At 35.5% G+C, this 15867-nt stretch overlaps 1 protein-coding gene and 4 non-coding genes across 5 annotated transcripts; 2 read left to right on the top strand and 3 right to left on the bottom strand.

The window, feature by feature from the left end:
* Positions 1–4091: 4091 nt before the first annotated feature.
* Positions 4092–4163, bottom strand: Trnad-guc. The gene has a single exon. It is a non-coding gene; the product is annotated as a tRNA-Asp (tRNA).
* A 259-nt stretch (positions 4164–4422) lies between these two features.
* On the top strand, positions 4423–4494 carry Trnad-guc. Its single transcript has one exon. It is a non-coding gene; the product is annotated as a tRNA-Asp (tRNA).
* Positions 4495–4879: 385 nt separating this feature from the next.
* Positions 4880–4951, bottom strand: Trnad-guc. Its single transcript has one exon. It is a non-coding gene; the product is annotated as a tRNA-Asp (tRNA).
* Positions 4952–6278: 1327 nt separating this feature from the next.
* On the top strand, positions 6279–6350 carry Trnad-guc. Its single transcript has one exon. It is a non-coding gene; the product is annotated as a tRNA-Asp (tRNA).
* Positions 6351–6757: 407 nt separating this feature from the next.
* On the bottom strand, positions 6758–15485 carry LOC6646729. The gene is made up of 5 exons (XM_023178184.1): positions 15379–15485; positions 15212–15273; positions 14283–14457; positions 13827–14074; positions 6758–7735 (listed from the first exon to the last, which is right to left on the bottom strand). The coding sequence occupies exons 1-5, from the start codon at positions 15396–15398 to the stop codon at positions 6999–7001; spliced, it is 1242 nt and encodes a 413-aa protein (XP_023033952.1). The 5' UTR covers positions 15399–15485; the 3' UTR covers positions 6758–6998.
* Positions 15486–15867: the final 382 nt, after the last annotated feature.

Here is a 15867-nt window from a genome sequence, read left to right as displayed (position 1 = left end):
CAAAACTCCACAATAATTGTTGTCCTATATGCTCCAGATTAGTACTTAATTAATAATTCGGCTTGATGGCCGAGAAGATTTCAGATTTAAATTTTTATATTTTTTCAGCGTGGTTTAGGCGTCTAGCCAGGGCGGAAGTTCGTCAGAAAAGAGTGTGACCAATGTATGCGATCGCGCATGATGCCACTTCGCTAGGGTTACACTAGTTAAACTATCGAACTTCTAAGCTCAGCTGATTATTTTTATCGACACAATTACCCACCACTACTACATTACAAACGAACGCCTCAAAATTTAAAAATAAAACTAACGGCAGAAACTGGGCAATTCATTCAACTGCAGAGTTTCACACAGCAATCTCTCAAATTCAGAAAATCAAAACTTACATTCATAAATATTTCATTTTTTATAATTAACTCTTTGTAAAGTATCTTTCGGTTTAATTTGCGGTAAGAACTTTATATTTTTTGTGTACTTTTTGGCTTAATTTATTAAAAATTTAAGGATATTATTATGTGCTTTTTGTATTGTGTGGTCGTATAACATTTGATATTGGTTTTATTAACATGCTGTTAGTTGATAGTTAGTAGTCTGTTAATTAAAATTGAAGGAGTTTTAGGACTTGAAAATTGTAAGTTGCTTTGTCACTCTCCTGTCTGATAAATATTGAAAATATGTAGTAAGTTAGAATTTATCAGATTTTTTATGGCAATATATTATAATAATTTCAATTGCACACATATGTACATATGTTCATTTATTGCAACCTGCAGAAATAAGATAAAAGTACATTATTTATAAACAGATCGATGTTATTCATTTGATATGTGTGAGTTTAATTCTAAGGTTTAAGAGTTCATACTGCATGGGCATTTTCTACTTAAATATATAATAATTTGCTAGACATTGATGCTTAACTATAATACATGTATTATGAGATAAGTTGGGAAGAAAATTTAATTAAAAAACCCCTTGAATATACATTTAGATAAAATTTACGACTAAAACCAGAAATTATGCTAGGATATTTATATGAGAATACGTTGAATACAAACATCTATTTTCAAAATTATTGTGGACACGTTCAAGTCTCACCGCCACTAGTTCAACATTTGCTCTATGGTGCAGTGCGCTTGTGGAAAAATGCCACGGCAGATTATGAATCATTTTAATTTGTTTTGAGTAATTTGAAGTTTTTTAACATGACAGTTCGCGTTATCAGCCCAGACCGGTGCTCCGTAGAATAGTACAGTTTGAAATATTGATCTGAATAGATACATTTTCACTATGCTCAGTTTGGAGTTTTTACTTATAACAGGATAAAGAAGTAAATATGTTATATAGGATCGGTGACAGGCAAGAGCCTAGTGGACATCCAGCACCTATGTATATCAATTTCCCTCAGGAAATTCTGTCTCAGCTGTCTCAACAGCCTCGCCTATATGCACTTTAAAGGAACGATCTTTTAAAAGTCTTTGAATTAGCTTTATTAACTCTGGAGGAGTTGACATCGGATTTAACTTAAACAACAGACCATCGTGCCAGACTGAATCAAAAGCTGCCTTTATGTCGAGCAGAATCATGCCAGTGGACTTGGTTCTTTGAAAGTTTGATCTGACAATATTATTGATTCTAACAAGGGGCTGAGTCGTGTTATGTTCCTAACGAAAACCAAATTGGTTTTTTGCTCTTTTTGATGAAGATTACTTTTTCAGCTTTCCAATATTTTGGGAAATAGCAGAGTCGTAGGGATTCGTTCATAATTTTTGTTAGATAATCTATCCCCTTCTTAGGCAATGCTTTTAGACATATATTTTCTATGTTATCTAGACCCGCTGCTTTTTTGTTTTTAAGTGTTTCGATGATAGACAAACGCATGTTTCATTAAATACGTTTCGGATAGGTTTGGAGAGCATGAGTTTAATTAATCGACGAAGTTTTTCACCTCAGCCATGGTCGATGGATTACTAAGGTTATTTGTCAGCATATGGTTGACTTTAAAAGTTTCTGCTAATACATTTGCCTTTTCGACTGGGGTAGTGTACATCATTGCATTGTTTTTAAGAATGGGAATATCGACCGGCTTTTTCTTCAGCACTTTTGAAAGATTCCAAAAGGGAGAAGCACCAGGGTCTAGCGAGGTGAGGAGATTATTCCAAGATTCGTTTCTGAATTTGGCAATCTCTTTATTTATTTCCTTACTTACCCATTTGTACAGGGTAAAATGGTCTATGCTTCTATTCACCTGCGACTTGCGGCGATGACTATTTCTGCGTCTAATGAGCTGTTGGATACTGCGAGGCTTTTGTTGTATTTCGTATTTGTTTTTGCGGAATGCTGGCGATCTTAGCCCTGTGTATGGCATTATTAAAAAAAGCTACAGAATTATCTAAGTCCTCAGTGTTATTTATAGCGATCAGTCAGTAGCAATGAAACGGTTTTGTCAAATTTCCTCCAGTTTGCTTTTTTCATGTCGAAACCAAACGGTTTAGAATTGCGGACATTTCTGCAAAATGTGGTATTGACAGGTAGATGATCAGAACCAAGATCGTTCATGACAATTGTGGTGGTAATACTTGCGGGGCAATTTGTAAGAAAAAAATCTAGGATTGATGCCTGACTTCTTCTACTGGCAGGAATGTGTGTATGCTCAGCCGGGAAAGAGATACTGACGTTGTCTGTGGTTAAAATGTCGTGTTGTGAATTTCCGCAAGCATTTGCCCGACAACAGCCCCAATTTCTGTGCCGGCAATTAAAATCGCCACCTAGTACAAAATCCCCGTTTCAGTTTATTAACAATCTCATGTCGGCCGAAAATTTTTGCTTGTTTTCTAAGATTGACCTCCCACCTGGAAAAAGCAATATACTGCAATATGACGTCTTGTGTTATCTTGAATGCTAATTCCAATTGCCTCTATACTTTGAGTATTTGGAACTGGGAGTAGACTATAGTGAATACTTTTCTGAACTATAATTGCCACGCCTCCACCTCTGAAATTTTGTCTATCATATCTGTAAACATAAAAGTTCCTGTGCTTAATTATAATGTTGCTGTTTAGCCAAGTTTCAGTAACTAAGCAGATATCGATACTGTTTCGGATTAGGAAGTTAAAAAGTTCGTCTTTTTTGTTTTTAATGTCTCTGGCATTCCACGTAACTATTAGTAGGTTAGCCATATTATTATTATACAATAAATTTAATTGCTAGCGAGGGTTTTACCTCGAATTGATCATGTTTAGACCTACAATTTCTAAGGTTTCTAATAAGATCAAGTGTTAGTGATTTTAGTTCCTCTAACGTCAAGAGATCCTGGTTACTCGCTGCCAAAGGGTCTGCGGGTCTTACCCATGTGGGATTTGAGGGTTTTTACGAGTGCAGTGGTGGATACTGCTCCAAGTTTGAGATCATCTGTAGTGTGGGTGCTTTAATGGGATTTGCGACGGAACGTAATTGTCTCTGGCCTCTGTCGCCGATGTAATTTATCCGCGCTGGACAGTTTGGGCAGTTAGATTTGTGTGCACCGCTGCAGTTTGTGCACTTAACATAAGATGTCTCCTTGCAATCGGCGGTATTATGATTGCAATTTATTGAACCGTGACCAAACATCTGGGACTTGTAGCATTACGTTATTTTATTTGAGCGGCGTTTTTGATATTCCCACCATATTCGGATGTGGTTAATGATTGAATAATTTTCTTTCAACTCGTTTAGTGTTATGGTTTTTTTTTGACAAAGAAAACCACATACATTGTAATATTGCTGTTGTCTCTTCTTTTCCTTTGAACCAGTTTCACATCAGTACATTGCAAACCTAGATTAACCAGGTCGTTTTTGACTACTGTAGGGTCTAATATATCCAATCCAAACAGAAGAGCTTTGTATGGCTTTTCACGACATCGCGGTGCCGTTTATAGTTGCAATTGTTCTTTTAATTTTGCTTTCGTTTCGGGTCGCTGTTTGTTTTGACTTTTGATGATGCGATTTGGCATGCGTACACCTCAAGCTATCGCGACTGAGATCGATATTTACATGAAATTAACCGTATCATATATGTAAAAAAAAATTTTAATTAAAAAAAAAAATTAACATCTCTCCCCGACGGGGAATTGAACCCCGGTCTCCCGCGTGACAGGCGGGGATACTAACCACTATACTATCGAGGATGTTGTTTGCCGATTGCCAAATACCAAACTTAAGCATACTGAGATTCTGTAGTAAATGTCTTATAAATCTTTTAAAACAATAATGGAATTCTAGCCTCCATTACAAAATCTTACAGCAATAACTATAATGTATAATAAATAAATTTAAAAATTAAATTATCAATAAATTGAGTTGATTAATAGAAGCAAGATTTTGTATTAGTTCTCTAGAAATTTTGCTGTATGCTTATAGCAGCGTTTGGACCGGCGGCCATCAACATCCTCGATAGTATAGTGGTTAGTATCCCCGCCTGTCACGCGGGAGACCGGGGTTCAATTCCCCGTCGGGGAGAGATGTTAATTTTTTTTTTTTAATTTGTCCATACGATGTCTTTTTATACCAAGCACAACAGGTGAAATGTCAACTGTCTGGTAAGTCCCTATGAGACTCTATTTCGGAGGCCATATAATATGTGTTTATTATTAGTAATTAAAATAATTGGGAAATGTGTTATTAATCTTTAGGTGCATTAAGTACTGACATAAAAATACCTTATAAAGAAATCTTCTGCTTCTCATCGGGTGTGGGAATTTATTTAGCATGCAAAGTTTAGAATTCTTTGTAACTGGAGGTACAAGCTTCTTAAAAAAAAAATCACATTGTTAATAAATTGACTTTTGTAAAATTAAACTTTTTAATATTTACAAAAGAAATTAAAAAAAAAAAATCAACACCTCTCCCCGACGGGGAATTGAACCCCGGTCTCCCGCGTGACAGGCGGGGATACTAACCACTATACTATCGAGGATGTTGATGGCTGCCGGTCCAAATACTGTTACAAGCATTCAGTAAAAAGTTTAGAACAGAATTTTAAATTGTAATGCTATTGGCTTTTTACAACTGGGAATTATGATTTTTATAATAAATGGTAAAAATAACAGTAAATTATTATTCTTATAGTAAATTATTAATGTAATAAAAATCCCAAATAATTGTTATTTTTAAATTTTTTAATCTTACAAAATTAATTAATCAAAAAAATCCTAAACTTACATTTTTTTATCTTATTGTTAATCAAAAATACAAATTTAGTGGGTTTTTGGATAGTTCTTCAAAACCTATTAAAATTGTTTTATTCGTTTTTTTTTTTAAATGTTGTGATTTTAATCTTATAATCTTAAATTTAATTCGGGAAAACTAGTCAGTCTATAACAAGGATTAATAGAATTATATAAATGAATATTTTGAAAAAACTAACATATGTAAATGAAGTAACTAATTGTAAGTCATTTCGCCGACTTCTACGGCCACCTCCGCCCTTATGAATCACCTAGTAAAATACTTTAATACGTATGTACATACATATGTCAAATTGTTTCAAGTCCGCGTTTAATAAAATTTGATAGGCATGTAGAAATTAGTAAGACTAATGAATGTAATGAATTTGATTTCGAGTGCGGGAGGCGATCGGTTTTGTTTAATTTTTAGAGGCAGAGGTGGGGGCAACATTAAGTACCAAATTTGGTGGCTCTAGTTTTAATCAGTTTTATTCAATTTGGGGGCGGCAGTGGGTGTAAATGGTGCATGGTATATAAGCAATATAAAAATTTTACTAAACAAATTTATAGTTTTGCGAACTTTTAATATAATGCCCCAAAGGTATAAAAGGAAAACATCCCAGATGCTTCAAAATTCTGATAGAAAGGAATATTGTTTATAATTTTTCCCTTAATTGCACACATGTATGTACATATGTAAACTTATTATAAAAGAATTGAATAAACCCAATTTTAATAAATTCAGACTTTGCATAAATTTAACATGAGCTTTATTATTAATTTGTATTTAACCAAGCTTGTTCTTTTCTAACAATATTGACAGAAATTTACATAAATGCAATTGATATACGTTGTTGCAACTATTAAAAAAAAACCTGTTGAAAGTTACGACTCCGATGTATAGAACAAATCTTACACTGAATCTTTTGTAAGAAGTAAATTTTTCGACATTGGATACATTTATCAAATGTTTTAAAGATCAATATTGATTTACACATTATGCTTAGGAGATAAAGAATTTGAAATTAAAAATCTACAGTGTGTTGAAGTGTGGCATTTGGCAATCGACAAGCAACATCCTCGATAGTATAGTGGTTAGTATCCCCGCCTGTCACGCGGGAGACCGGGGTTCAATTCCCCGTCGGGGAGAGATGTGATTTTTTTTTTGTTTCTTGTGTCATTTTACGTAGTTATTAATAGTTTTCGGTCCAAGAGTTCTATGCTATGAAGTTTCATAGCCTATTCAGAAAAGCTGCTTTTTGATTATCACCAACCTAGGTAAATAAAATTTACGGAAAAAAAAGTGATGTTTGACGTCTAAAAAAGGCAGATAACGAGAAAATTATTTGAAGGAAGTTGATGTATCGCTGGGATAAGTCGATCATTTAAGAGGGCACGACGTTGAAGAATAAATCGGTACTATGAATTTAAATTCTTAATAATTCAAATTGGGTTTTTATTGAACTAGTGACTTAAAACGTGATTAGTGTGACTAAAACTATAACATAACTAAATATGACCTTGAAACCTTGATCTTGCATTTAGAAGTATCCCCATTTCTTTTAAATTTTAAATGAACTTTATTTAATATCAAAATGTATAAGTACATGGAAATACTGTGGAGGGAGTAAACATGACACACAGTCATTGAAAGGACTTTACAGGGAAAACGATCTAAACGTAAAACTTAAAATTTACATAATACAACAATAAACAATTTGCTCTTTAAGTACGAACTAAAAATAGGGATATACATATGTACATATATAGGTATACAGTTAGTCCAGTAGTTTTTCGTTAGTCGACCTGTTTGGCCTCGTCTCTATTTCGCTTGAATGAGACGGAATGGATGAGCAATGGAGGCAAATTTCCCCGTAACATTTGCAGGCGTTTGTTTTTCTCCGGGCGACGTATTTCATCTCTGGAACTGGATGAGGCGGCCGAAGTCGTTGCCACGGATGTCTGTGTGGAGATGGAGCCCATTGAATTGGAGCCTGCCAGCATTTCGGAGCTCTGTGTCATGAGCATGGCCGATCGGCGGAAATACCGTGGCATGGAGTAATCATCTTGGGTGGCCCGAGCAGCGTTCGCCGTCTGAATGGAATACAGGCTCTGAGAGACGCGGTACTTCTCAATTGTCGGGGTGTCCTCATAGTTCTTGGGCAAGTTGCTGAACGAAATGGATGGAACTTCGGGAGTCATGCTGATCTGACTGCTGGTTATGGTTCCCGTGATGGCAAATATATCCGTTTCACTGGCATGGACATTCATGTGGGGAACGCTTTTGGCGGAGCGCAAGATGCGTTTGGGAGTGGCCGCCAAGTGGGGATGCCTATCGATAAGGCGCGGCCGCAATATCACCTCATCCTTACTATCGTCGCCTTCCTTCTCTTCGGCAATGGGATCGAACTTCATCGGTGACAACGTTTGACTTCCCTCTGGCGAACTGTCTGCCGAAGAGGGGGCCAATGTGAAGGTGATTCGTTTTTCTGGCGAAGATGCCTCTGGTTTCTTAGAGTCCGTCGAGTCTCCATCTATAAGAAATGGGGAGAGAAAATACATATGAGCAACTTTCGAAACTTAGTTTGTTCATTGTAAAAACTGTAAACAGATTCTATAAAAGAGTTTGCGGGCAAACAAGATAAAGAACTAGAGTTCATGACAGATATGGCCAGCACTTGGCCTCGCAGCAAGGGATTAGTGTGGAAAAGATTCAGATTACTCGTGGATACATTGAATACATCCAAACTCACGATATTGTCAAGCAAACATAAAGTTTAAAATTGGTGACTGGGTTAGTTTTTGTGACCAAAGTCTAATAAAGACTTTTTTCTATTTCATCAACTCGACAAAATCAACGTCATGGGTATAGGGAATCGGGACAGTCAGTCGGCCGTAATCTTCATTAGCATTATAAAATTAAAATCGACGTGATCGCTGACATGACGTGGGTAAATTACCCAACCGTCATACATATATACATATGTGTGCGTTCAGTTGAACGGATATCGTCACATTGAAATGCCATAAAAGATAATAAAACACATATTTTTTGCCCAGTGTATACACTGAACTAGTAAATTATAGAGTCATTCACCAGCAGCACAAAAACATTTAAAAAATAATAATAAAAAAAAACGTGATGAATAAGTGAATGTTGTTAAGGTAGAAAATGGCAACAACAAAAGTAGTTGTTCGCCTCTTTATCTTCTACACAACAAAACAGAAGCTGTAAATTTATTAAGATATGTATATGTATGTAGATATACAATAGATATAGAATATATATACAAATGTATGTATGTACACACATGTTTTTATAGACATGGCCGTGTCCCGTTGTGCATCAAGTGAGATAAAACTTTTAGACATTAAACTAAATAAGTGTATTTAAAACATTCTTAAAAACGAAGTCTGAGGGGATTACCAATTCTAACAAACTGTGTCTTCGTCTGATTAATTACTTAATGATTAGAAACCGACGGATTTTCATAGTTCCTAATGGGATCATTTCTATTAGCTCTTTTCTAGCTCCCAATTAAAGGGAAAGGAAATTACCTAAATCGGACACCCTTTTGGTATAGTAGTGTTAGATTACTGTTGATTTTGCTGAACATGTTCACTTGTTCTTTTTTTTTTAAGTGAGTCAACTCACTCATTTTGATCACTGGCTGACTTCAATGTAGTGAGCAACTGATTGTTGCTGAACAGGGAACTTGTTCAGTTGCTCAGCGTATTTGATTTTCATATAATTTGATGTAATTTGTGATTTTTAGTTAGTGAACAAAGAACAAGTGAGCAAAAAAGAACAATTGGAAGAGAACATGCTTAGTTGTTCAGTTTAGTAAACAACTCTTTTTAGTTCCCTCTCTCAAGTCTAGTGGATAGATGGACCGAATGTTTAACTTATATTATTAGGTAAGAGGAATGTTTTACTCATATTATTAGGTAAGAGGAATGTTTTACTCATATTATTAGGTAAGAGGAGTAAAACATTTGGTGACACTTTTAAAAGAGTCACAACGTCCACTTCCAAAGTGTCAAAGCGCGTTATCTTTATGAAAAGGTTTAAGATACATTTCGGTTATGTCAAGAACTTAGTAAGTGTATCAAAGAGCAATTGTTTTTAAATTCATTTCAATTTTTCTTTTCAAATTAGTTCAAGACGGATATAAAAAGTTTCACTCAATTATTTGCGTAGGTGGAAATCTTTGTCTAGATTTCGACTTTTTTGAAGGTAATCAAACTGCCTATTGTTAAAAATCTTATAAATTAGTAAGATCTATTGACCTCAAGCCGGCTAAATCCCAGTATATATGCAGATGAAGTCTGTTAAACTACTGGAAGTTGGATTTAAGGTAGTATTTAAGTATTAACGATACAAATCATTCAAATCGATCTACGAAATTTCAGATATACATAATATACGTTTTTATATAAAGTCGGTGTGCAATATATAGATTTTTAACATACTAATGAGCTGATAGCCTACCTATTGTTTAATATATCTAATCATGATCGTAAGTTTTCTGAGAATGTATCTGATAACGATTCCTTTACTCATGAAGTATCTCAATGTACATATATGTCCCTTAAGTCTAAAATTTCATCACTCTAATGACAAATTTGATCAGAACCTGACACACTGAATAGTTTTTGTTGCAAAGATGAAATATAAAGTTTGGAGTCTTTAATAAAGTGTTAATTTTAAGTGTAACATTCCCTTAGTCGCGACGACAAAGAAATTATGACTAAAGTTAAAGATTTTAATTGAATTGTGTCACATTTTGGCAGAGACAGTGCTTCCTATCGTTAATTTTAAATTGATTGATACCTGTCGAATATATTACTGAGACTATCGCCTAAATCAAAACTCACAGTCTTCAATTTTGCCATGCTGACATCAATATGCCTAGTTCGCAGAGTTGTAAACTCTCAATTCTTTCAAGTGGAACTTAATTCGCAAGTTTAGATCTTTTTTGAGAACTTTTGACATTGCCAGCAAATCGAATGATAGAAGAATGATGTCAACGCTGACGCGATGTTTGCTAGGCCGATGAGAGGATCTGAATATATTCTTGAGCTGTCTGTTTCGATCCCCTTAAGAAGAGACTCCAGCGACTCCAACGTCGTGGAATGCGAAATTGCAGAAGCCGAAGCGAAATCGCTTTCTTGTCATCTTTATCAGTGAGGTACAAATATGGTTTCGGTTTTTTTTATCAGCTAACAAAAATAAAGAAAAACTGATTTACGTGCTGCGAGTATTTTCCGTTCCGAACTGTTTGCCAAAGAGAGTCGCGAGAACGACTCGATAGAAACAACCTGATTATAAGTAACATGGACTGGCATTATCTGCTCCCCTGACTGTATAAATACCTATCTATGTACATATATATGTACATACATATATTTACATACATATGTATATGTGGAATACCTATTGAAATAAACATTATACTCTCCGATGTGAGCTTACTGTTTATTTGTTGTTAACAATTTTATATACGGGAATCTCGATACTGCGAATCGAGTTAATGATGTGGGTAATCGCATTGTCATTGCCCCATCATTGATTAGACCCTTAGTATAGTATATTTACTGCTTAATTTGCTCATTAAATGCACAGAATTATGATAAAACGCTTCTGGGTTAAAGCAAAAACAAAAATAAATACTAACAATAAATGGCCATCGTCTCGCTGATCTCGGTCGGGTTTTATCATTTGCGATAAGCCATTTCTGGAGTGACGCAAGTGGGGAAGATGATCAGGGGAGCCAGCTCCAGAGCAGATGGTGACAAAAAGAAGCGCCAAATGTTATGACCCTCTCCCACTCCCCTGGGCCGATAACCAGTATTATGTACATAAGACAAATTCTGCGTCACTGCAATAAAATCTTGTTAATTAAATTTAGACTCGGATCGTATGATTCCATATTCGTTTTTGGTTCATTTCCTGAATTTGCGAGTGGAAACCGCAATGGAAATATTTTCAAATTATCATATGTATACAGGTGCAATTCAGAATTTAAATTCTTTAAGATATTCAAATGCAGAGGTATGTTCTTATCCTTTAGGAATAAGAATTTGTGTATTCTGCAAGATGTTTAATGTGCAGATAATGTAAGCCAAAAGGCCTGAGTTTCTATAGCATTTCCCATCTGTATTTAACATGTAAGAACGAATCGGACGACTATGGTAATTCAGCAAAGTAGTTTTAGTTTGAAAAAACAATTACTACTAGACAAATCTTACTAATAAAGATAAAATCTGATTGTGAGTTTTGACCAAAAATGTTTGTCCATACAAACAATTGTATTGTAAAGCAAAGTATATCCTTGGAGTCTCTTTTTCAGTCTCACTCAATCTAATATGTAAGTATGTAGAGCTGTGAATTCAGTAAACAATATAAAGGAGTACTTTACATTATTTTACATACATAAAAAGAATACAGGCAAAAAAATTAAACTTTTCTTCTGCGGAAAGGACCTCATATCCTTGTTTAGAGTAATTAGAAGTCGCTGATTCCGAATGTGAAGAATTGTTTAAAAAATAACAGAAAACAGACAGTCTGCTCACCTTTTTGGGTTGCCTTTGAAATAATCTTCTTTTGGAAGATTGAACTCAAGCCGGCTTAAATGCAAGTCTTGACTTAAATTTCAAAAAGGTCGTAAACTAACCAGATATAAAAGAAGGTTTTTTTTTAAATTTTATTTCTTTGAAAATGTTTCTAATAGATTATAAGTAACGTTAAAAAAATGTGGCAAAGGCAAAACGCCTCTAGATTTGAAACATTTTTTTATTCGTACTGTATTGAATCTACATATGTACTTTCCAACCTGCAGAAAATGATCATTTTTCGAATACATTGGTAGAATTATTTTTAATACCTCAGAAACTAGACAAAACAAAATCAAGTTCATGTTCAGAATTACAAACCCCAAATTACCCTAAATGACGATATGAGGTCCTTGCCGCAGAAGTTTTGTTGACCTGAGTAATTTTCTAATAAAGACTCCCACAATAATTCTCTTAGCTGTTTAACTAACTGAGAGAATTGATCTGATTCGGACGGACAAGCATACGGACGTGGCTACAGTCATTCGGCTGGTAATGCTGAACAATATTCAATATTCATGCTATATGGAGTTCTCGATTATTTTGAAACCTCTAAAGCTAATTTTCCAGATTAAGTGATCTAGACTTTGTCTGTGAATTGAATACAAAATATTGAAAGCTGATTTAATTTTGGAATTTATTTCAATAAATAATTATTTAATTGTTCATCATCTTCATTTCATTTGATTGTAAAAATTGATTTAATTCCCAAAAACAAGAGTTTATAAATTAAGTCTAGGAGTAAAATGGGCCAATTTTTATGCTTTTATGTTTTCAATGGATCAACGCAAACTAACTAGTTAAACTTATTTTCTTTGAAAATATCACAAAACGGAGAGATGGATAAAGGCATTCCACTAAATGAAGATCGATTTGATACAGCTTGAACAACTCGTATGACTCAAAATTTTCAAAGAGCCATGTACTTAAGGCCAAAAACGGTTTCCATTGGATGAATTCCATAAACATTTTTCAACCGCCGACGATTACGAGAGCTCAGCTGGACAGCAGCTTGATGTAGTTTGTACATTTTTCTCATCCATTACACATAAGTTAAATGCATTTCTAGTAACCGATATGTAATTATATAATGATCTCAAGCAATTAGTCAATCTGAAACTGTTGAGTAATGCATACAATTTGCAAACAAGGCAAAGTAATTGCACTTAAACAATAAATAAATAAAGAGCCACAAACAAAATGAAAAACGGCGAATAAGTCAGATAGGAAAACCATGACTAAGGGACGAACAATTTTTGCATATAGAATGTCAAAGTTATGAACCCAAAGAACATTCACAGCGATCGACAGCAGCTGGAATTAATTTTTGTTACCGATTTGTTTAGTTTTCTGTGTTGATAATATTTTGTTAGCATTTCTTTTTTTTTCATTTGCTTCTTTTGTTTTTTACTCACATTATAAATTAATCAACTAATATACGTTAACTAGGTCTAATGATTACAAATTACAAGGTCTATAAGCAAAGTCCATGACGAAATACGTGTGTGTATACATATGTATGTGTAGTGTATAGGAGACTTAAAACTAAACTATGTAAGTACAAAGGGGGCGAATGGGCGCTCTAAGGGTGGAGCTACTTACAATACAAGTAATACTAAAAAGGCTGAAAATAAACAATTTCATTGTTGACCTACACGACGATTTCACTCGATAAATAAAAAAAGAAAAAAACACTTACTGGCAAATTAAGTAAATAGTATTAAGTCACATTTTGCGTCGAGAGGTTTCGTTGTCGTTCCGTTCGTAATCCCCTTTTTCGTTCTACATATCTTTGGCATGAATACTGCAGAAAAGTATCTATAAAACAACCCTCAATCTATCTCGGAATCTGAATATCTCAACTCAAGTAGAATTTAACCTTGGGCACTCCGCTGGAGACAATGCTACTACTGCGTGTACTTTTACCACTAGTTCTGCCACCCAAAAGGGGTGTATGGGCATGGCTACCCGAGCCATGGGCATGGCCATGGCTATTACCCACGTCATTACCTAGGCCAGCACCTCCCTCCAGGCGACGCAGCAGTCGGTCCTGATCACTCAATCGTGGAGTGGTAGGCATCTCCTTATTGGGCGAATGGATGCCAGGCAAATATGTCTTGGTGCTGATGCGATTCAGTTTGGTTGGCTGATGGTCCTGGAAGATCTGGGAATTGGCGAACACGGCCAATATTTCCGGACCCAGCATGGGCACGTTTGTCTGTGTTTCGCGACGAAAGTCCTCCTCGTGGTTCTTGCCACTGTCATGAAAGAAAACAGAAAAGGGAGGAAAGCAAATGAATAAGTCAAATAAGTCAAATTGCATGTCAATACACGAGCTTCAATTTATCACTAAATCAGTGCCTCAGTTCTTCACTCTCCACTCTCTGTCCAATGATCTATTCGATTCTCCACAAAGATGTGCGAAAAAAAAGAACGACTATACATATTTAACCTGGCAATTAGTACCTCATCAGTCCCAGACCCAGGCCGGAGTTGCCTCGTCGCATTGGCTGATCGCAAATGGGCTGTGGTACGGTTAGCAAATTGTTATTATCCGCCACAGTGGGTTGAATGCGTCCAATTATGGTGCCATTTTTCTGCGATGCCAAAAAGTCTTCGTCGTCCTCGGGATTGTAATTGGCTGGAATGGAAAACTCAACAATTAGTTTCACATGTTCACGTTTTAATAATCTTCCTAAAAATAATATAAATTTACCCTAATGACTTTACTATAAGTAAGCCGACTTTTAAGTCAAACATGATTCCTAGTAAATCATGAATCAGCAAAAGTTGAAAAAAAACCCTCTTTAATATGTTCTAGAATCTTCTGCATCATGAAATTTATCGCTAAAGGTAAAAAACCCTTCCTTAAAGTTGTGTTTATTTATAATCTCTTTGAGTGGCCAAAACAGAATTTCCTTTCTATTTCAGTTTCTAACTAGCAACACCTTCAACAGATACTTTCCTTCTCGTGTTTCGCAAAATAAACATTGCATATTGTTTATCTAAATATCTCTAGCTCGTTGTTATGATAGAGTGTTGGCCACATTTCCAAAGAACCCCATACCAACTCCATTTGTGGCAAGACAAAAACCAAATACGCAATACTCCACATCGATTGCCCTTGAGCAGGTGTATTGATCGACCATAAAAAAAGTCGCAAATATTCCATATTCAATTTCAAAAAACATCAGTTTCTTTTCTCTCTTCTGCCTGTTTGCAAATGCCAAACACGTAAAGTCGTACTCGAACTCGTACCCGTACCCCAAGGCGCAACATTGTGCGTTCGAGATCTAAATACATGCATACATACATACATACATATATGTATATTTATATATTTACTTGTATAGTTGGGTATCCGTCATCTACGAGCGTAAGAAATTTCAACTTACCGATCGATTCATCATAGCAGAAGCGCTCCTCAATGCAATTCCAGTAACAATCTTCCCAACAGCTGAAAAACCGTTCGAATTTAAAGTGTCAGTCAAGCAAAATGTGGGGAAAGAAAAAACAAATTTGTAAGGCACAGAAAACAAAAACAACAAAGATTACTACTTACTTCTGAAAGCAGCGGCACATTTTTGTTCAGTTGCTCCGCAAGGCTTGGATAAGGTTGGATTTTTGTTTTATTTGTTTCGCTCGATGTTGTTGTTGTTTTGTGACGAAATGCTTCGATTTTTGATTTAATTTTCTGTTGAAGAAAATTACATTTATATTGCTGGCCTGTGACTCGTTTTCGAAAAAAGTGTTTCGTGTTGTTGCTGCTTTCAGCAACTTTGTCGATTTGTGACGCAGCGTAGAGGAGGAGCTTGGAGCGTGGCGACCGCTTGACGTTTTATCGGCAACTAAAAAGCCCCCCAAAAAATACGAGTATCTGGCATATCGCAGATAGCCAGGCCGGTGCGCTCTCTCTCTCTCTCTTTAAGCCACGTGTGTGCGTGAGTGTGAGTGAGTGAATACGTGATAAAAGTGAGCTGATATTGTTGGTCTGGGGGCTTCTTCTGCTCTTCGATTAATTCATTCACGCGCACAAGCTTTGAACGGGTGC

Source organism: Drosophila willistoni (assembly GCF_018902025.1).
Source record: "Drosophila willistoni isolate 14030-0811.24 chromosome 2R unlocalized genomic scaffold, UCI_dwil_1.1 Seg167, whole genome shotgun sequence".
NCBI classification, from domain to species: Eukaryota; Metazoa; Arthropoda; class Insecta; order Diptera; family Drosophilidae; genus Drosophila; species Drosophila willistoni.
This window is presented reverse-complemented; position numbering and strand designations above follow the sequence as displayed.

Bases quoted from the DNA above. Each gene is read 5' to 3' on its own strand.
- LOC6646729 (XM_023178184.1), bottom strand. From the start codon at position 15,398: ATGTGCCGCTGCTTTCAGAA. The intron at 14,458-15,211 runs GTAAGTTGAAAT...TTTCCATTCCAG, and splicing joins CTGCTATGATGAATCGATCG to CCAATTACAATCCCGAGGAC. The intron at 7,736-13,826 runs GTAATGACGTGG...CATTTCTTATAG, and splicing joins GGAGGGAGGTGCTGGCCTAG to ATGGAGACTCGACGGACTCT.